Source organism: Nilaparvata lugens, chromosome 3, assembly GCF_014356525.2.
Source record: "Nilaparvata lugens isolate BPH chromosome 3, ASM1435652v1, whole genome shotgun sequence".
In the NCBI taxonomy this organism is placed as follows: Eukaryota; Metazoa; Arthropoda; class Insecta; order Hemiptera; family Delphacidae; genus Nilaparvata; species Nilaparvata lugens.
Window position 1 is genome coordinate 51,914,866 of NC_052506.1, and position 23,844 is coordinate 51,938,709.

The 23,844-nt window shown below is 32.6% G+C and overlaps 1 protein-coding gene across 1 annotated transcript in view; it reads right to left on the reverse strand.

Annotated features, from left to right (window-relative positions):
• LOC111047581 (RNA-binding protein 25) overlaps positions 1 to 17,334 on the reverse strand; it is a 30,288-nt gene extending 12,954 nt beyond the window's left edge. The window contains exons 1-9 of the mRNA XM_022333369.2: positions 16,969 to 17,334; positions 15,539 to 15,625; positions 15,188 to 15,285; positions 14,552 to 14,595; positions 12,515 to 12,794; positions 11,747 to 11,884; positions 11,080 to 11,271; positions 9,416 to 9,486; positions 7,639 to 7,725 (exon numbers count right to left, since the gene is read on the reverse strand). Coding sequence (XP_022189061.2) covers positions 7,639 to 7,725; positions 9,416 to 9,486; positions 11,080 to 11,271; positions 11,747 to 11,884; positions 12,515 to 12,794; positions 14,552 to 14,595; positions 15,188 to 15,285; positions 15,539 to 15,618 — 990 coding nt within the window. The 5' untranslated portion in view covers positions 15,619 to 15,625; positions 16,969 to 17,334. The remainder of the gene's footprint in view (positions 1 to 7,638; positions 7,726 to 9,415; positions 9,487 to 11,079; positions 11,272 to 11,746; positions 11,885 to 12,514; positions 12,795 to 14,551; positions 14,596 to 15,187; positions 15,286 to 15,538; positions 15,626 to 16,968) is intronic.
• Positions 17,335 to 23,844: the final 6,510 nt, after the last annotated feature.

The following is a 23,844-nucleotide window of genomic DNA, read 5'->3' on the forward strand; positions in this document are numbered from 1 at the left end:
CAACATCATTGCCTACAGGATGATACATTGTTGAATCCAAAATATTTAATTGAGAATTGATTCAACAGGACAATGATTTGAGTTTTTAACAAGGACAAAAACGTGTAGGATTTCGTCAAAGAATGGGTTATGTGGTTGACCCGCTTAAAATAACACAAATGCGATATTTATTTTCAAATTGTGACTTACAGCTGGTGCGCCATCACTCTTGCCTGTCTATCTTCCATAAGCCACTCGCACGGTGTACTGCATCATCAATAAACGCTATCCGAATCACTGTTAAACAAGTCATTTTGCAAACTAAATTAGCTCTATCAATAGGTTTCCAGTGCCAGCAATAAAGTAATCATTACTTTCTGACTAAATTTTCAGGTTGTTCTGTGAAGAGAAGGTTTGAAATGAGTGAAGTGTTGATGTACGATAGGAAGGTGATTGAATATGTTGCATTATATGATGTAGGCTACATCAAGTTGCAGACATTGAAAATGTGTCATGAAACATTGATGATCATAAATCTATTCAAGCAATACATATCTCAAATGATTCAATAGATATTGAAAACTAACTAAATCACAATATGAAGGGTTGCAGAAGCATCTATGGTGAAGATTTTTTCCTATATCAGAAATAGAAGTCAGGATGATTGTTTCTCCAATTTTTTTTCTACTTGAAATTTCAACTACTGAGATTTGAATCACATGAAAAGTAAAATAGTTAATGTCTAGTTAGAAATTGTATTGATCTTCATATTATTCCATCAGTGAGATGTAGTGAAGAAATCTCATAAATGAATCACCCTCGCACTTCCCATTACCCACGCACAAGCAAGAAAAAAAGCTCATGGGCGATCAAAATCATCCGCGACAAAAATACTATTACTGATAAAACGATAGAGATGTATCTAGCTGAATTTGATTATTTACCAGGTCCCAATAATCTCAAGTCCCAATTCAAAACTTTAATTGACCAAATTTCAGGAAATCTAAGTTTTCAAAATATTGTTGCTAAGTGAAACACATTCATAGTTTTATCTTGGTAATAAGAGGATTATTCTAAGCAGAAACTGACAGTATTCTATGTGGAACCAAAAGTTTTAGTTTGAAAGATAGAGGATAAATTAGAATAAGCTAATGAAGCTGGAAATCAGAAACTTCACACACTTGGAAAACAAGAAATAATCCAAACTTTTCATGGATTAAGATCTCTGAATAAAGCTATCGCTTATACAAATTTGATCAACAAGGAGTAATTAATATTGATTGATGGAACTCTAGATAGCTGAAATAGTTTAAAGACCTAGAACAATATCAACAACAAGATAATCAATTATAAGTGCTAGGAGATAGAGGCTGAATTATAAGGTATCCATACTTACATAAGAAACCTGAAGGTCGGTCATTATCTAGACACAAATACAACTTGTCGACAGTGGACCAAATCTAAAGACCAAGTATCAAATAAAACAATCACAAGTCAAAAAATTGTAACACTAAATGATCACTCATCTCTTATGCCCATAAGCATACAAGCACGAATAAAGTCAACATTTATGGATGAAAATGCAAGGTGCATGGATAAGTAATTAGGTTATTTAAAAAATAGAAGATTTACCAATGGGAGAGCCTGAAAGAAAAATCAGTTTCCGGTCACACATCTTCTGAAATATCAAGAAACACAAGTTTTAAGAGCATATGTGGGAGGAATTGAATTCAGCTTATTTATATCTACTGTACCTGGATTGATGTGAAACCGCTTCATCAATTTAATGAGAAAGCGTTTCCATTTATCAAGTACTAATTCAACATGCTCAATTATCATGCAGTATGAAAGGTATCAAGAAAATTATATAAGTTTTTATCAACTGCTCTATGTTATAAAATGTCTGTATGCTCTTTGAGAATGGCTAGAAAAATTAAAAATTCATATTTGTTTAGCAGATAGGAAAGGATGAAAGATCAACTGAAGAAAAATAGTGTGTCTGAAAACGCTTCAAAGCAGCCAATTTTTCAGTTTATTAATCAACTTTGAGGTGGAAGATTGTTGGCTATCTATCTATAGTTATATATTCTAATACTATCAATAATAAACATTAGGAGAATTACATACAAACTTACATACAGGAAGCTCAAGTTTATTTCAAGACTTTTAATTTCATCGATGTAATAAATGATAACATATAACTTCGTGCAGATTAGTTGAGTTGTAATTTGCGGTATGAATAATTAATTTAATAATATACAATTACAGAGACAAGAATAACAACAATGCAATTTTAATTTCAATCACATTCCAGAGCTTTCATGCTGAATGAAGAATTATGGGGAGAGTTTAAAACCAATTTAGGTGCAGCTATGCTTTGAATGAAAGCATCGCGTTTCTTACTATGACTTGAACTCACCAATATTTTCAACCATAATCCATAAAATCAACGTACATTTTTCTTTCAAAGTATTAATACAAACAAATTAATAGATTGGTTGGATTGGTTGATTGCTCTTTTTAAATATTTTGGATTATTTTCCTCTAGATCTGTTCACCATTATAACTACTGATTTACCTCTATGTAGATAATAATTCAACGTAATAAAACATAACGTTTTTTTCATTTGAATTGAATGGTAGATCTATTAATTCTCAATAATTAGACGATTGATTCTTCGGAACTTAAATACAATGATGTATTAATTATTAGTATAAAGCCATGGAATCGAGAAACATACAAAGCTGGTGCAAAAACAACACTGCGAGCAAAGCTGAGATAAGATTAGTTAATGAGCTGATGTGACTGAAGGGACTTACCTGGGACTTGAATATTGTTCAAAAACTTAACAAGCCATCTGACAATAACTGCATCCATTTCCTAATAGCAGATACATTGTCTATTATATTTCAAAACCCTTCATGAAGAATGATCAATAATTTTGTACACAAATTGGCATTTGCTATTATTCGTCAAATGTAAGTGATTTCAATACAGTATTAATATAATTCGAATATCCGTAAACCACATGCGTATAGAATCGTTGAAAGAAAGGATAATCGTTTTCAAATAAAATACTGTTAACGATTAGAATGAAAATATATTCAAGCTGATAAGAGGCTCTAATTGAAATATTCATGGCTTGACCATAATATAGAGGAGAGGAATCGAAAATAGAATATATATGATAGAAGTTGTTTCACAGATCCAATGTTTTCTCATTAGCAAATATATGGATCAATTTTCAATATACGAGGTGGATATATGGTGTAGGCAGTAAAGACAATATGAATGGTATATCACAACTGTCATGTTGAAAAATCTCTTTGAGACTATTAATAACAGTCAAGCCAAGTGCATGCAAAACAGCCAAAACTATTCACCAATATTGAGAACATGGGACAAAGGTTAACTTTTGTTAATAGCCTACATTTTAATAATTATTGTCAAAAAGGTGATTATTGTCAAAATTATAAACAAATCAGTGATAGAGACTACAACATTGTATTGAATATTCTGACACTAGATATATAACTCATCACACATTTATAGAACTCATTAGGAGTGAGAAAAAGTTTATTCCAACAAAGAAAAACTGTGTCCGATAAGATAAATAGGTATTAAATGGATTCAAGTATTTCAACTAAAAAACAATAATGATTTCCAAGACTAGAATATACGGTACATTTTTCAAAAAAGTAAAAATTTTCAAGTATTTTTAAGACAAAAATACTGTAAAATAGCATTATTCTATAAAACATGTAGTTTACAATTGTCCAATAAAGATAGCATCATGCGTAACGATGGGTTGGTTATATAGGCTCTAATTGGGAGTGCTGATTTAGGGCCGTATAATCATATAACTAAATAATAACTGCAGCATCAGCACATCACAGTACATTTTTTGAGTTAATAAATAACTTTTCAATTCTCAAGATAGATTACTACCAAAAAGCAAATACATGCAATGCAATTTACTGACAGGAAGTGAAAATGAACTATTTTAGATAGTGGAGATCCTTTTCAAACAGCATGTTTTTTATATGTGACGTACAAAAAAAATTATTATAATTTATATATTTTATATATGCTGGACAGTGCCATCTTCAAGCGCATATGAAAATATTGAATCGGTAGAATATTGATTCCCTATTAGAGTATAGAGTATTATGATTAAGACAATACATAACGTATAGGCGATTACTAAAAAAGTTGCAAGATATATTAGAATATAATTCTTCCCAAACATTTCTTGTTACAGCCATTAGCAATGTTGTACTATAGAACATGATACGAGAGCTATAAACCTAATTTTATAAACAAAATTTTATACGTAGAGTAGTACCAATTTCAATAAGATTGACAAAGCAACATTAATAATATAGTAGCACCAACACCATCTAAACAATCAACTTTCACTTCTACCAAAATAATAATTAATAATTATGATGTTCAGTAATGAACTGATGATTATCAGTAATTATGACTGATGAATTATCAGTTACAGACATTAAAAAGCTTATTTTTTATATCTATCGAGCCTGGCATAGAGGTATAAATTTGGAGGTTTGAAGAGAGAGGACATTGGAATATTATAACCCTATTTTAACAAACATAACCAACAAAATAAACTACATCCATTTCTCTTGACGATCTCTGCTAATTGATTACAGCGTGAAAAATTTGTAAGTGAACACTGTTGTTAGATGTTCTTAGATGGCGTATTATGAATAAAGCTACTGGAAGTTCAATATAAAATTATTGCAAGTTACTCTATTTAAAACAAATAGGCTACGGTAAGTTTAATGTAAACAGTTAGGTGCCATATTTTATTTTTTTACAGTTAATAAAACACCAGTAACGAATAGTACTATTATTCAACTCTATTAAGGCATGTTAGATTAATAAATTACTTCTATTATGGATGAAGAAATAGTAGTGGAAATATTAATTTTTATAAATTGTGATATTAATACCTTATACAAGTCAGCTACATTTACAAAATTGTCTAATTCACATTTAAATTTTCCAAGTAAACTCTGGCGATGTTAAAATGTAAATAATACATTATCCGTCTAATATAATAGATAATGAACAAGTAATTAATTTACGTTTGATCTAAACATTACTTATTAGAGTTAACATTAATGGCGAATTGAAAGTCGAGTGATATTTAATAAAGCAAAAACAGTGCAAGGCATAAAGGTATTTGAACAAGGAAAAGGGAAGGTATAAGAGATTGGTGTTAGGATTGGGAGTAACCATAAATTAATTGTATAGTCTATTTTTCAAAAGCAAATATTCAATTGGACAATGAAGCAGCCTTGATGAAATTAAACACAAAGTGCTATTCTATTCATACAAGCTAGAAATATAAACAACATCAATCAACAGAACAGTACACAATTTTGTATTTGTAACGGAAAATCACATGGGTGAATATTATTTAAAATTTGTTACAAATTGATATCGACATGCATGTGAGTATACTAGAGTATGACATGTTCTATAGAATAAAAAGCATGCAGTTAATTGGTATTCTTCCATTAAATATTAACCTATGGAAACGGGTCGGTCCAATTGATTTCAAACACCTTAGTTGATATAACTAGATAACTTGCAAAAATATAAGTTTAATATGGCTGAAAGTTGCAATAAGTTAACGGACACGTTACGATAAGATAATTTCCATGTGGAATTCTACTATAGTGAGATTCACTTCAAACTGTCAGCATTCCTCATAAGTAACATCAATATTATTCCCATTAACCCATGCAGACAATTTCAAGTGAATCTTACAGAAGGTTTTCTAAGTTGAAGTGGTACCTGGTCATCGAGATCTAATAATATTTCCTAATGTAAGGAATAAATGAAAAATTGACAAAAAATAAAAGGGGAATAACTTAATAAAAGTTACTAAATTGTCTTTGATAAAATTACAAATTATCAAGTAAAACTGAATTATCAGTAAGTTATAGATCCAGAATAAAAACCTTCTTTAATTACTTCACTCGGAAACTAAAATATAATGAGCAAAGTTTAGTAGGCAGCCAAATCAACTCTTGTGTGAAGAACTTTCCAATCTCTAAATGCAATTGTTTGTTCATGGTGGAGTCAAGGTATACATGGATGTATAGGTTTCACAGCTAGAATCTAATCCTATGTCCCGAATCCTTAGAGTGCATCTGCTACAGATAGTTAGAACACGAGAAACGAGAATATGCTTGAAATGAAAGCGTCTTTGGGGGCTGGGGGTGTTAAAGGGTGTAGAATATAGCACATGCGCTCTGATTCTATGGAGTCTGTTGGAACTATTCAATTGATGGTATATTATGTATTAGAACTAATTGACTGGCAATATTGAGATCAAGCCGTAATTGCTTGTGAAACAATAAATTATATCATGAAACGTATTTCTAATTCAAAGGAGGTTAAAAGCAATGTTCCATTCTATTCCTCTCCACTAACCTAGCCTACTCTCTCAATGAGTGGTAAACCTAACCTGACGACCGAAGGTGTGTGTAATCAGACCGACCCGCGTCGCCGCAGAATAAGTGCACAGGTACTCACCACAGACTCAACACTTTGGACAGAGAAAGAGCAAGCAATGCCATTGGCTGTCGGCCGTCGACCGCCTCCGCCCCCCGCCGCGCTGCCTATATCAGCCCACGTCAGCAAGGGTCAACACTTACCCCTCATACAAATTCAACATTCATACTGTACACCACTCCTATCACCAATGCCCAACAACTGTCTCGTCTCAAACTTAGCCCCCAATTATCAACTAATCCAAGTCACTCTTTCATAGGATCATTGCGAAAGAAGCACATGAAAAACATTTCGCTTTGAACAAATGACAGCAAATGTTTTAAGAAGTCTCTTCTTGGAGAGGGAGAGAATAAGTATTTACTGGAACTCATTGATAGTCGAATAAATATTATCATCTATCAAGCTTAGAATTAAAATCTGAGAAATAAATGTAAAAAAAACAAATTTGGAATATGCGATAGTTATAAATAGCTCGTGGCGAAATCGGGTACATAAAAGCATTTAACAAAAATATTATGACCTCAAGAGAACGTGAGTAGTTATTTTACTGTATAATGAAAGCCGGTTTCGCTATTTGGAGAGTTGAAAGTATTCAAATATTACTGAAATAGGCCATTTTTTAAATTAAATCAATAGTTCTGGCATGAAAATAATTAATTGATAAGATAGAGAATTATAAATTAGCTAAGGAAAAAACATTCTAATAATATTCATTAAATTCCTTTAGTAAATAAGAAATTAATTCAAGACAAAAATGAAGCACAAGATGAGACAGTTGCTGGCATTGAATCAAGTGTAATAGATAAGAAAAGGAAGACAACCAATCAAATTGATGATTGATTTGCCTTTGAAAAGCCCAATGTAAGTGCGAAACACATAAAAATTTACTATTTCGGTTCTGTCGATGAAATTATTGATATTTTGAAATATTGGAATTCAATAATTGAAATTACATTTCGCAAATGGCAGAGAAAAAGACTTGGAAAATAGTTCTTATGTATGTTCCACTTGTTTAATTTATTTTGAAAGATCTGCTCCATGTACGTCATAAGTAATGTACTCGTCTGGACAACTAAACTCGATCAAAATGATAATAGGTATTAGCCTACCTTCATGATTTCTCGGAATTTGCCAATCTCTCTAGTAATCAGATCCCGCTTTCCTTCTTCAATGTTCGCATCGTCCAAGTCCACTACCTGCAAAATTATAATGCTTTTCATGAGTACTCTGTTATTTACGTCAAGCTAAGGGTGTGATCACATTGAATGTGAATAATGTGCAAGTGAACGTCAAATCAATATCATGCATGAGTCGAAAAACAAAAATTGGAAAGTGCCATTGTGACTTGCATGTTGCTGCTCACACTGAACACAATTAGCATGAGCAAGCTTTCAGTGTGAGTGTGAGTGTTCCTGTTGCTCTTTCCACATTCCATATGCACACTTAGTCATCACATGTAACACACCACCGCATCCATTCAACGTGTATAACCAAGCATGCACTTGCACATGTACGCATTCAAGGTGATCACACCTTAAGCAATATTTTAAACAGAATGTGCAGTAGTGTATACAAGTCTATTAAGAACCAGAATAACAGCAAACACAGAAACATCAAATTTTGAAATAATTTATTACGTTAATTAATCAATCTTTATTATTGTCATCGAAAAATACAAATGTTATAAACAAACGTCATGTGAAGCTAACATAAGGCCTACCATAACACATAGCATTACATATACAAACAATATACATACCATACGTTCCATACAATGTACATTTTTATAAATAGTCAGATGCTTACGTTATGATTAAGGTACTCGTATATTGTATAAAAAGCCTGTTTTAAGCCATTGTGCTAAAGTGGATAAGAACTTTTTTTTGGTAAATTTTTTATTGTTGTCGGTAATTTGTTAAATAATGAATATTGTTGATAATTATGGCTTTTTCAGCCAAATAAATGCCTTCTTTATATCACTTGAGTTACCCCAAAGACGGAGCCCCTAATTGAGATGGGAATGAAATAAGCCATAGTAAGTCAGTATTAGTACCTCCCTACTGACACAACATTTTAATTATCTTAGTAGGTACATAACTCTGGACAGTTTCTTACACAAATACTCTATGTGGCTACTCCAACTCAATTTACTGTCTAGTACAAAACCCAACAGTTTAATCGGCTTCAGGTACTTCTCGTGCTCCTTGCTTGAATTATTTCTGAGCGAGAATAGAATATTTTCTGCTTTACTTTCATTGATAGTCAAACAATTAGAAGCATCAGTATCAGTATCATCAGCACCATTAGTGTTAGATAACACTAATCTCAATGCGACATTTTCACAAATTGATAATACAAAAAATAGCACCATAAACTAGAAAGTAACAATTTTCTTTCAAGTCTTTATTCTTTATGAATTTTATATAATTTTTACATAGAACATTATTTTAAAATGTTTGAATATTTAAGCATTTTGGAAATTTATAAAAATTTGGGAAAGGGACAGTTCGGGCTGAGCATGTTGACCATTTCCCTACTATTCATATGTTTTGTATATTATTCAATGTATGAATAGACAGAAATTTTACGAGAATAATGTTTTTCACATCCAAAGAACTGAGTATCATTTTCAACATTCAGGTTATCAATGTAAGCTATACATTCCAAGCAATATCATAGAATAATAATAAACTTGTCAGTTTGTAACGCATTTGAAAAAAAGTATTTCATTATTTCCAATAGAAGTTCTTCGAATGCGGGAGAATCATTCAAAAATAGCTAATATACAGAACATTATAGCTAATATGAAGACGTTGTGATTATTGAGACAATGAAGTGCCAAAGTGAATTACTTACAAATATTAAGGAATAAAATTTAATGCTCACCGAGTTGCTATCTGGTTCTTTGGTATGCTCAGCCTGATTATTTTGCGAGCGCTGGATACGTCGTTCCACATCTGCAACAAGTGCAAGAAGTCATAAATTCACCGACAAATAAATAGATATAACTATTATATCGATTATTACATTATTATACAGAGTGAGCATAAATTATTGAACACATTTCATAGGTGAATAAAAAATAACGATGTGTACTTCATGGATATTGATTTATTGAAATAAAAGTTTTATCTATAAAACATAACAAGTTCGAAAAATTTCTACGTGAGCAATTTTTATTGCACATAAAATAATCTATACGATATTCAATTACCACGCCATACATTGTCGATCTGGAGTGATGACCTGAATTGCGGCTTCAATTCTTCGTTTTAGTTCATCAATATTACATAACTTTCTTGCATGCAACTAATTTTTCAGGGCCATACTCTAAACGAAGACGTCTTTGAACGCTAATAACCGATTATCTGCTTTTGTAAAACCACAGAACACACATAGCTTTCTCCTGATGCTCTGTCACCCCACACCATTAATCCGACTGTGTCACCCCCAACTGTGTTTCTATGATGGTCATCACAAATTATAGAAGCTACACAAATGTTTGCCACAAAAATAGGCGCGCTACTACTATTGATTGTTTTTTATTCACCTATGGAATGTGTTCAATAATTTATGCTCACCCTTTACTATTCTAAATACTATAAGTATTATACATAATAAATATAAATACTGTAACTGACGTAGAATCAATAATTATTGTCATAACTTTTATCCAAAATAAAATATATGGAAAATAAAAGATGATCAGCGGCATTGAAATCTTTGCATCGAGGTTTGGTTCATAATCTCGAATATTTTTCTAATAATTACTAATCAATAAACTTTTATCGACTAAAACGATTAATAAACAGGTCTATCATCACGAACAATGCATACCAATTGTCGCTCATTCAACCATAAGAATTAATTGTATTCCACTGAACCATATTTCAATCAGAATTAGAATGATGAATTAAATTCACGTTGACTAGCTTCTACTTCAGAAATCTAGCCTTCAAACAAATCCAACATTTTATTTGTCTGTTGAGTTATTTTCATCATGATTTTTACAGTTTGAGCTCGAATTTTCGACTGTCAAATGATTGCCATTTAATTCTCACAATAATATCATTTTTTATTACACACATTCTGCAGTAATTAACTAGTGCATCGACAATCATACAGTAAAATTAATATCTTTCAATAAATACTAAAGATACATTCACAAGATAGAACCTTCGAACAGAATAGAATATAATATTCTCTGATCATTTTCGAAATTTTTTCAAGCTTGTTGGTATTTGGGTGATCCATTCAGGCACAATCCGTTATTTTAAATTAGATGATAATAATTGTACCCATTTAAGAATAAATCCAACTACATAAACCTAAGTTCTAAAAAGTGTAATCTCTAAAAAACAATCCATGAAAGAGACCAAGGATTCTTCGATCACTCACTTTAAAGTAGAACAACATTTTTTACAGTGGAGAAAACTATAGTATTTGTTGAATTTGAAAAGAAGCAGAGGACTAGATGGTATGGAAAACTTTATTAGACTCGAAATATGGAAAAAAATCAAGTGAAACTTCATGACTGAATGACAACGAACCAGTTTTACGCTCGCCCTTCGAGTTGTAGCTTTTCATTTCATTTTCGTAGTCCTGAAATATGACTTCGATGCGCTCCTGTGCCATCTTATCAGCATTCTTCATTTCTTCATCCATGTATTCGTCAGCGTCGATCTCGCCGTCAGTCTCAATCGGAGCGCACGCATCGCCTTTCAGCTTCTTACGTTTTTCAACTGTCAACAACATTCACATCGGATTTTTAATGATAAAAATGAAATAATAAAATAGATAACATTTCATGGAATTTGGAAATAAGAGTGAGATTACATTGAATGCGTTCATGTGCACATCAGATCGATCATACATGAGCCGAAAAACAAAATCTAGCCATTGAAACATGTTGTGACTTGTCTGTAGCATACAGCAAGTTCACGCTTTCAGTGTGTGTTCCTATTGCTCTTTCCAGATGTTGTTTCTCATCTGCGCATCTTGCACATATACGCATCCAATGTGATCTTGCCCTAGAGAGCTTGACCCAGAACATGGGAATTATACTAATTCAATTGATAATATTATTCATTTAGATTAACCCATCCAATACTACTAATACACTAGGCTATATTTATTAAAAAATTTATTGTACTAGGTACTTTAAATAATAGTGTTACTAATTTTTTTATATAATAAAAATGATAATGTTTTACTCACTTTTATATTCATCAAGCACCGTTTTAGTTTTTGGGTCTACTTTAACTACAAGTTTTTTCCCTCGGATTTCCATTTCATGTAGAATTCTGATAGCTCTCAAACCAGCATCAGGACTTCCGTACTCACAAAAGCCAAAAGCTGCAAAAAATGAAGATTCGGAATTACAATTCATATTTAGAATCTATTGACACCAATCACGATAAATAATAATTGATTGAAAATTAAACAAATAGTATTAACAAGTCAATATCTTTTGAGTACCCAGATGAGTATTTCCATTATCATCTATTATTGAACGGCTCTATTATTTCAGGTTGAAGTCTACCCAGTCGCGCAGGAAAAAAGAGCAGCTCTGGTTCTTATGGAAGCATTCACAGAAATATCGGCAGTTAAAATAAACTAGAGCGGGAAGATTTGAACTTGAAATACATCCAGAAAATAGGTTACCTATTCTTTGAGAAAAGATTGTTTCTCCATATTATGGAGAAATGATAGCATAAGAAGATATTCCATAGTATAGGGGGTATATGTTCCAAATTCCACTGTTAACTCTAGCCGATATTCCACGTAGTTCTTTTTCGTGGAACTATGTCATGCTGATAGTCTCTCTCATACTGTATCGTTCTCACAACCTCACCCGTTCAAAACAGTAACAATAGACAGTAGTCGAGAGTAATCGGCTTGAAATTTGGAACATAAAGAACCTATACCATGGGAAATCTTCTTATGCTATATTTTCATTATGGAAAGATAGTGTAGGCCTATTACCTTGCACACGCTTCCATGAGACGACCAAGCCACATGCGTTGAGGATGTGGCGTATCATCTGGTCGGGCGCCTTGTCAGTGATGTTGCCGACAAAGACAGTGACGACAGGGCCGGCCGGGGGAGCGGCGGGGGCGGGGGCGTTCGATGGCACATGTTGCGGCTGCTTACTGTTGCGACCCGGGTTGTTGGGTCGGGTGCCGTGGTGGTGGTGTTGGCGGTACGGCCGTATCGTTGGCGCAGGGGTCGGCATCGTCGCCGACAGTGGAGGTCCGGTCATCATCTACAACCCAACATCTCACTATTAGAGTACAATAAAAAAACAACCTCTGACTTTGAGGAGTATGCGGAGCAGAGAAATGGAGGGGGATCAGCCAATTACAGTGATTAATAGTCATAGAAAGAAGCGCAGTTGCCAAGTTGTCGATCAGACTCAGTCGACTCATTGTTTTCTGAGAGGAAACTACACATGCGTATCATAAGCCGTTGAACACCCATTATTAGCTATAGAACGCTGTTCGCTTTAGCATGGGAACATTGCCGCCGCTCCGCATATCCCTCCAAGAAGGAAGTTGAATAGAATAGAATAGATAGAATTTGAGAAGTTTTAAATCGATTATAGTCTATGCAAACTTTACATTGCATCATTGCTTTCAAGTGCTGCCACATTTCACAGAAGCAAGAAAGCCAGTAAACTAATATTGTGTGAAAGAGCGAAAAAGAGAACGTTGGCCATTTTGATAGAATCAGTATAAAAACGGCAACAGTGTGCTCCTATTCTCGTAAGCAATAAAGCCCCATGCAGCAAACTACGGTTTGCACGGATTACATTTGGGTTTTGTGTTGTGTAGTGATTCACTCTAAACTGTCAGCATTGGTTGAGTGGGAAGCCTTCATGTTGTAATGAATGACTAATAAGGAATGTTGATAGTTTCAAGTAAGTCTATAGACACGTACAAACAGTTAATATTCGGCTGCATTATATCATACAGAAAAAGTAGCATAAGAAACAGAGAAAACATATCTTAACCTATATTTTCTATGATTATACCTAACGGAAATTTTTTATCAGTATCACACCTTTCTCTAAATGTCCATAACGGGAACTTAATTTCATGGCCGTTCACTTAAACACCGATTTGGCGCCGACAAGATATGGCTTGGGTGTCGAAATTAAATGGTGTCAAATATAACAAGTTTTACACACACCGACGGTGTCAGCCGATTGTCGGCAGACTTGATTTTATCATCGAGATATCACCGACATCATTGAGCAAGCATATCAATGAGAGCATCGCTCAATAATCAGGAGGTTTGAACATAATTTTGCCAGTTTGAGGTTACGTAGCGTTCTATTGAGTATTTCGGTAGCAAGTTACAGGTTGCAAGAAACAAATGAAATTGTTAAGGAAAACAAATAAATATCATAGGCTACTCTAAATATTTTTACTCTCCTCGAAACGATATTAGTTGCAACCCTGTTTATGAGCTGAAATTGTAATGAATGAAAATTCGGGGGAGGATCAGTTTTGGGCTGAGCCTGTTGATTCTCCACCAAATTATTTAAAAAAATGAAATTGACTGTGTGTCATTGAATCAATAAAAGAATAAAATTACAGATATTTTGTCGGTAAGTGTGGTAGGCTTTAATGGTGTCAGACGACATTTTAGACGTCGAGTCGGCGCAAAACTTGTGTGTATGGAAACGGCCTATTGATGGCTTCAGAATTTAGTGGTATCGAGTGTAGAGTAGGCTACTACATTTTCTTCAAAACGACTGTCAAGTGAGGAATATGTGTGATGTCAGAGTGAAAAAGCCGATATTTTTCTACCGCCGACTATGTTTGAGATGTGCAATTCTTTTAGTGAACCCTTTAGTAGGGCCTTTAAAGTGGCTTTTTTAGTAAACCCTCCAAGTACTGTTTCAATCGGCAGGAGAAAACTATAGAGAAATTGATAAATAGTTGCCAACAACAATTATATTTAGAAGGGTTGAATTGATAAGATGAAGAATTGGTTTTACTATGCTAAATAGCTTACGTGTGGATGTGCAATAGGCATCACAGGCATCATTGGACCAGGACCTGTAAATATGTGAAAAATCAGTTTCAAACGTCAGTAGATTCTTCCAAAATTTTAAATTATGAACTGTGACATCACGTGTCATATAGTAGGCTCATCATCAAAAAATGAGTTTTTTCAACTAATATTCTATTTACTTGGTGTTAATAAATTCTTGTTACTTATTGTGAATTATTATGATGTTCTCTATTGCTTTACAATTCTAATGACAGTAAAATACTATTTAATATTACATTTTTCAATATTTAGGCTAGTTCTATCTACACGATTTTTTCGACGCAAACTTTTCGACAAATATTAAATTCAAAATATTATTTTGTTTATTCTTTCCCAAGTTCATCTCATTTTTCTGAGATAATATACAGAATGGCTTTCCGAGTAAAACAATAGCGTAAAATAACGTTATATTACATAACGTAATATAAGAAGCGTAACGTAAATATAGCGTAGCATACAAAAATATTACCTTCTATGAGAGCTTCGAATGAACAAAAAATAACACAGTCACCCAAATGGAGTATAACAATCAGTTTAAGCCACAGTAGCCTAATATTCATTTGATGTTGAAGTTTTAGTCAGTCTGAAGTGACCTACCTCCAATCTGCATGTATGGCATCCCCATGCCAGGAGGCATAGGGATTCCAGGGACCATAGGAGGCCTCCCTGGGTAGGACATCACCATGTAACCAACACTGCAAACATGAAATTATCATTGATTAATAATTCGTAAAAGCACGATAATTCTTTATTTTCATTTTTCAACTCCTGCTGTCTGGTTTGTACCGGAACAACTGCACACAATAATTTAATATTATCCTAATAAATAATAAAGTTTGCAGAATGAAGTGCAGTCATATAAGAGAATAATCTAGGTGTTACGATAAATAAGCAACCACTAAGCAAAAATACGTGTATAATAAATAAAAATTAATGAATATAACTCACTTTCCTGAAGAAGCAGTTGTTGGTATATAGGAGGTGGAAAGCGTTCCTGGAGGTACCAGATTATTAGGATCGGTTGACATTGGTTAACTGAAAAAATCCACAAAATACATTTTTATTAAAAGGACAATAATATAGAAATTAATGCTTGCCTTTATATCTTATTTTCAGATTGCATGGACAATTATAGAAGTAACATGTTTACTTCGAAAACTTATCTTATGGAATGAAATATTACAAACTGAGTCCACAGTAAGTCCAATAGCTTAAAATGTTATAATAGTTTAAAACCTACTTTAAAGCTGGGTACACACATACATGACAAATGTTCGACAAAAAGTATTTAAGGTACCTAAGTAGTACTAAGAGGACAAACATTTTAAAAACTTCTAATTGGAAACATTACTAATCATTCTCATAATAATATTATTTGATCATCCAGTTGTGTTGTATCCAGCCACTACCTCCGTTTACGGAGGCAGTGATTCAGCTCGGTTTAGAAAAGTTGTTCAAGAATTTCTCTACAACTAGGAAACATTTCATTAGTTTAATATCGCAAATATATTCTTAGATCTAATCTCATTAAACTTTCATTATGGCAACAACTCAGTAAAAATTGTGTAGGCTCATTAATTTTGTTCAGCATCAGCAGTAGGCTATACAATAATAATACTCAGAATTAACAATAACATTAAGTTAAGAAATCTTACAGCATGGAAATATTTTAGAATAAATTAATTTTACAAAAGATAATCAGCTAAATTTATCTTAAACAAGATCAATGTTATTGAAATACAGCATGTCTGGAAAAACGTTAGGCTGAATTATCTAGACTTGACTCAAATTATAACTTAGTTATATATAACACAACAACGATGGAAAAGTTAATAGAGAATGAATGTACTACTTCTGACACTGACTAGCCTAGACAGTTGTCAAGTTTATGATACCCAAGGTATTAATCTAATAATGTCTTTCCGGTAATGTTTGGTCAGTCGGAAGAAAAATTGAATTGAATGACAGAAATTTGACAACTCAATTCCGCAACTCTGCACTGCAAAATGTGTAAGCTTTAGTACCGTACCTATCAGAGTTTAATTAAGTTAAAAAATTAAATTAATTTTTTGTAACTTGAGTTGAAATGCTTAAGAAACGGTTGAGGTTTGATCCCGAACCCAATATTACTACTTGTAAAAGTGTAGAAATATAAAACTACTTAATAATTGATAGAGAGTTGAAGAGAACTTAAGTAATTATGTCCATAATAAGCTGTAATATAGCTTATTTTGTATCGGTATTGATTACAGAGAAACAGGACCGATTGGTATAAGCTACGTTACCAAAGATTACGGGAAAATTATATAAAGTTATACTTTATGAAAAAGATCAAAGAGGTTACAGAAATGAGTATAAGTTAATATTAAAAAACTTACCTAGTGTATAATCAATTCCACATCAAAAACGTAAAAATTGCACAGAATCCTTACTAAATTCCACATAGCCTAAAGTCTAGGAAGTAGGAACTAAAATGTTCACATCCATAATCCAATATGGCGAAGTCGGAGATTTACTAGTAATCACTTTTCACCTGCTTCATCATCAAGCGTGTTCTACTTCTATCATTGGAAAACAATTGGAGGTTGCATCTAATTTTTATAAAAAGCTCTTTTATTCTAAAAATCTATATTTTCAGAGATATGAATTAACTTAATAAAAATTCTACTTTAATTTCCAATCACACCAAGGAATTTCACGGCCTACAGTTTTCCATTCCCAGTTTATGTTGACGGAGCCGAAGCAAAGCAAGAGTTTCTAGATCATAATTCATAATAGCAATAAAACAAAAGTGATTTCATCGGAATTTGATAATATAAGTTGGTATATTATTGAATAAACTTATTGTTTTAAGAGTTTTCTATATATATTTCAATCATTGTAGAATATCCTTAAGTATACAAATTTTTATGTTGGTAGTGGTTGCCGCAAAATCTAACAAGCGGAAGATTTAAATATTGTCGGGTAGTTTTTACTTTCCTTTCCTTGCCCTATTACTATAGGTAAGGAAAGTTTTGCTTTCCAAAAAAATCTAAGGTACCCTAATTTTATGTTTTCTATACGTTTCAAGGTCCCCTGAGTCCAAAAACATGATTTTTGGGTGTTGATCTGTGTGTGTGTGTGTGTGTTAGTAAGAGGGGTCATACGGGGTGAATTGTGCTCAAGCACAACACGAAACGGCGAGCGGTTACCAAACGGGGTGCGCCCGTTTTGTACCTCAGTGTGCATCCACTCAAAACGACTTCTAGGACTGTTCTGAATCCGAATTACTATTTTAAACAGTTTTTTCCAAAATCACCCCGTTTCAAATCTAGAGTTCACATACTTTCGCTTTCAGAAAAATCCACCAGATCCGCGTCACATTCGTCATACACACATTCATTATACACTCTTTCCGGTTGGACCTACTAAACGGGACTCTGAAGTGTGTATGCTCCATGAGTATGTAGTTTACGAAATGAGGTGATCTGAGTATGCCTTTCGAGATAATATCCTACTAAATGGGGTACATAACCGGTATTTTTATCTTCACATATTCATCTATTATGTTTTGAAAGTGGAAGTCTACAGGTTTTTTCTTTCAAAGGAAGTCACTAAAAATTGGCAACACTGTCTATAGTCAAGTCAATGAATACATTCAGTGATAAATTCTACTGCGAGATCGATATGGATTCTCTACACTCTCCACACCACGTGTTTAACAGACACAGACAGGATATCAATAACAAGCCCTATTCAAAAACATAACAATGATTCAAAAACCTTGTACCTCTCCCTTGATGTTTCCAGCAAAACTAAGGGAGGGAAGCTAGAACTCTCTACAATCTGAAGCAACATGGCTATTTTAGATTGTGCTCAGAATTCTAGAGAGACTTTTGATATGGTTCACTGTTTATTTCAATAAAAGAGTTTTTAAATTATTGAAACACTGACACAATAATATTGTTATTGCATATATAGCCCAGTCAATAAAGGTTTTTTCGATCCGAAAATTAAATAAAAGCTGAATCTTCTACCATCGATAGAACCCTCCCAGAGGGTCATTCTCCCGAAAGTCCCAAGAAATCCCCTTGGAGCTTTCTCCCCTAGCCCCCCTCAAAGTTGAAAAATGCAGGTAATCACGGAAAATCAATTATCTCTGTACCCATTGATTGAAAACAGTTCTATCATATGCCATTCGATTCGTTACATTATGGACTACAATACTAGTTTTATTCATTTTTTTAATAAAATCAACAGTATTCTTGATAAAATAATATATATGTAAAAATTTAAGGGGTTTGCGATTTGATTCTTTTGTTTTCTTCGATTAACTTCAAAGCAAGTAGTTTTAAAGAGAAATGAGCCGAATAATTAATGTAGCTACTCTCATTGCAAATCCATTGATGTATATTGCTATGTATTTGCGATTCGATTTGACGCCGTGGAAGGGGAAACAGTCGACGCGGAACGGCGCGGCTGACTCTCTTAGCCATAGTAAACAGCAAACTGGAAATCAATTATCTCTGTAACCATTAATCGGGAAAAAATCTATCATATGTCATTCGATTCGTTAAATCAGGGACTACAATATTAGTCGGATTCATTCCCTCAATAAATCGAACAGTTTCCTTGATAAAATAATATAATGTAAAAATATAGGGGTTTTTCGATTTGATTTTTTGTTTTCTCCGATTAACTTCGAAGCAAGTAATTTTAAAGAACAATGTGACGAATAATTATTGTAGCCACATTCATTGTGAATCCATTGATGTATATTGTTATGTATTTGTGATTTAAGTTGACGCTATGGAAGGGGAAACAGCCGACGCGGCTGACTCCCTTCACCATAGTAAACAGAATAATACTGCTGTCTACATTGCATCTCATTTACACTACGGCCTCGAAACAATTAATTCTGTCTATTGTTTTAACATGCGCTGTATATAGATTTCCACTTTTCAATACTCTAAAAAAATATTACAATTTTCTTGATTTAATCATGCTTATGATAAAAATCAGGATTTCGTTGTTTGCTCATAGAATTTATTATATTAATTTGAAGTGTGCCTTCTCCATACGAGTCAGAGGTAACACAATTTGATAACTCTAGTTTCAGATATTGATGTTTTTCAACGAAGTTTCATGGTATATTTTGTGTCCAACTCCTTCATCTTATCCTTATTTTGTGAAAAATGAAGATTCAAAATTTCTTTTCATAGCTTTTCTTGTGTTTTATCTTGTTTCATCACTCTTTATGATTTAAACACTTGATAATGGAATGAATATCATCGGATCTCGTGAACAAAAAAAAATAAAAGGGTGGGCCTACCTGACATACTATATGATAACACTGCTGTACTCCTGATAAGTTGAAAATTTTCAAGCTGAAAGTAGATTAATTTGTTGCACATTCGGTTAAAATATTAATAAATGTTACCAAATATTACCAATATTATCACATATAGTGAGAACGAATTACTCTGAAGATGTCTATTCTCACGGAACATGAAGAGGCAATACCAAGCCTGAATCGCAGTTCCGTTCAAATCATTATTATCAGAGCTTTCAAATTGATGCTATGTAACTATGGATGTTATCCCCATCTCACAATTTCCCTATTTATCCTTATCCTGATTCAGAATAAAGTAGTTGATCTCTATAATCACAAAAATCAATTTACTGTACCTTAATAAATAGTAAAAATAACAAAATTTCTAGTAATAATGCAACTTTTTCTAGGTATGAATTTCAAGGCTCATAAAATGACTTTTTCTCAATCACAGGCAGAAATTCCAATGATCATCATAATAGTAATTTAATGAAAATTGTTTGTATTGTACATTGTTCGTCGTAAGATAAGCTACATTTTTAAGGTAATCAACGTATTTAGGATTATCATGTTTATGAATGAAAGCGAGACTGTGATAGAAGATTAAAAAAACTGAAATATAAACATTATATACAATGCATATTTCTGATCAACTATAATTACAAATGATAGTATCAAGCCGAAATGAATTGAACAACTGAATTTCAAAGTTACTATCCACTGTTCAAATCGCACTGTGATTTCCTTTTACTTCCAAATGGATTGAATTGCCTCACTCTTCAACGTAACAATTATTGTAAAAAAAACAGTGGAATGTGAACGTCATCCAAATAGCATTTTAATTTCAATTTTCAGATCATGAAATTTATAAAAAAACTAATTCTTGAGAGAAGAGTGATGAATTGCAAACAGTGCAAGAAACATTGATACAAAGCGATACAATGAAAATCAACATCGATTAATTTAATACTGGACTTATCAAATTTATATTATCGTTAATTTATATTATTTTTGAAGCTTATAAAATGTAAAACCAGCATTTTAAATTTTCTCTACTGGAGCAAAACATCGATAGAAAATAAAGAAGAGCCCATTATAAGCACAATATACTTGTGTACTAGAATTCACTTGAACTAACTCATCACTTCAACCCTTCAATGATCACAATGAACTAGAATGGTATAAAAACCATGAAATTGATAATCAGGTACATTTTTCGAATAGCTTCACCCAACTTAATCTGTGAATGCTAAGTCATAACAAATCATGTTCAATAGAATTAATTTGAATGCTTCAAATAGAAAATGATCTATTCTTTTGGTGCCCTAATCAAAATCAATTTCAATCAACATTAATCGACATAAAGAAAAGCTTCTGCCAACCTTGTGTAATGAATGACAAGATGTGAGTGGAGGTGAAAAATCGATATGTCAACAAAAATAATAGAAGATGATGAATCATCTTTCAATTAATATAATACGGTAGGGTACTTTGTGGTTAAATGTGAAACACTTTCATGATTTTTCTACCTTTTATGCATGCTTACTCTTCCTTTATTTGAATGTTTTCATGGCTTTCATCTTTAGAATCTACTGAATTTTCATATTGGACTGTCTAAATAATGTAGATATATCAGCTAGTAAGAACGGAAGATAAGCTACTTTACAGAGAGAATCATAGAAAGTTTCAACTCAACAAGCCCAATGTTTAAATTTTTTTATGCCTCAGCCGTCATATATATTTGGCTCAACTGAAGGTATATTATCAACCTGGCTTGGAGAATATTAACTGTAGAACAGCAAACACTGCATGCTATGATTTTTTAGGAAATTGCCACTGTTAACACTATTGTAATCTATGATTTATCTCAGTTTTTGACATTCATAACTTATAATAAATTTTAGCATAGAATTATGATCATACACACATATTTTAAATATGTATTATATTATGTAATAGTATGAATATTTTATCGGTTGCAAACAATATCTTTGTCTGTCATAGAATGCATGATTTAGCACATATATAACAACAAAATGATTTTTGAGAATTTAGAGAATTAAAATGTGAAAAATTAGTTTCATCGCATGTCAAAACAATAGACAAAATTGATTGTTTCGAGCGCCATAGTGTGAATAAGATGCAACTTAGAAAGCAGTAGGCCTACTACTGTTTTTTACTGTTTACTATGGTGAAGAGTGTCAGCCACGCCGTACCGCGTCGACTGTTTCCCCTTCCACAGCGTCAAATCGAATCGCAAATAAATAACAATATACATCAATGGATTCGCAATGAATGTGGCTACATCAATTATTTGTCTAATTTTCTTTAGATTATTTGCTTCGAAGTTAATCGGAGAAAACAAAAATCAAATCGAAAAACCCCTAAATTTTTACATATATATTATTTTATCAAGGAAACTGTTTGATTTATTGAGGAAATGAATACAACTAATATTTTAGTCCATAATTTAACGAATCGAATGACATATGATAGATTTTTTTCCGAATAATGGTTACAGAGATAATTGATTTCCAGGTTGCTGTTTACTATGGCTAAGAGAGTCAGCCGCGCCGTTCCGCGTCGATTGTTTCCCCTTCCACAGCGTCAAATCGAATCGCAAATACATAACAATATACATCAATGGATTTGCAATGACAGTGGCCACATTAATTATTTGGCTCATTTTCCTTTAAAACTACTTGTTTCAAAGTTAATTGAAGAAAACAAAAAAATCAAATCGCAAACCCCCAAAATTTTTACATATATATTATTTTATCAAGAGAACTGTCAATTTCATTGGAAAAATGAATATAACCAATATTGTATTCCATAATTTAACGAATCGAATGGCATATAATAGAACTGTTTCTAATCAATGGTTACTGAGATAATTGATTTCCCATGTTTACCTGCATTTTTCATGTTTTAGGGGGTTGGGGCAGAAAGCTCCAAGGGGATTTCTTGGGACTTTTGGGAGAATGACCCTCTGGGAGGGTTCTATCGATGGTGGGAAATTCAGCTTTTATTTAATTTTCGGATCGAAACTGCTTTTTTGGACCTTCATTGACTGGGCTAATAAGCTGTGAGGAATGAGTATGGGATTTCCACAGTTTCAGATTTTTCACTTGACTGTAATAAAGTTATATTACTGAAAGTATTCACTTAAAATAAATAATAATTATGTTCAAAAGGGAAAACATAGGGAAGAGTTGACAGAAGTGGAATGCTTTGTATTATGAGTTCATTCTATGTAAATTGATTAATTAACATTCAATTCTAATCAAAATAATAAAAACGAGACTCTTCAATAATTCTCGAGGAACAAGAAAACTTCACACTGTATTATAATATAATTGCCGAACTTGATATAATAAGAGTATGATATATATCAGGAGTTGTCTATTATAGTAAGGGATCATTTCTTGAGTATATACTATATGCAATCTCCCTTTTTATTCGGATTAGTTGTAGGCTATGTTCAAATTGAAAAGTTTGTTTTGAAATTCATAGAATTGGCGAAATTTATTCCATGTTAACATTTTAAGTGAACTCTCAATAATATTATTATTCTGTAATCGATAAGAATTATTTAAAACTTGCTTGAATTCTAAAGCTGATTAATGTAGTTGAAGTTTGATACAATGTATGAAACAATAATTGAACTTGTGAGAGGTAGTATCGTCTACATTTCAAGTCAGATTGGAATCTTTAAATGTGAAAGAATTCTCTATTTAGGGGCCGGTTTCCGAGCTCGGGATTTAGCTAAGTTCACTTTTGATATTGTTCACTGTACATTCCAATATAAATGTTTTTAAATTATGATAACACTGACACAATATTGTTGTATAAGCTGTAAGGAATGATCATGGAGTTTCCACAGTTTCAGATGTTTCACTTGATTATAATTAAGTTGTATTACTGAGAGTATTCAGTTGAAATA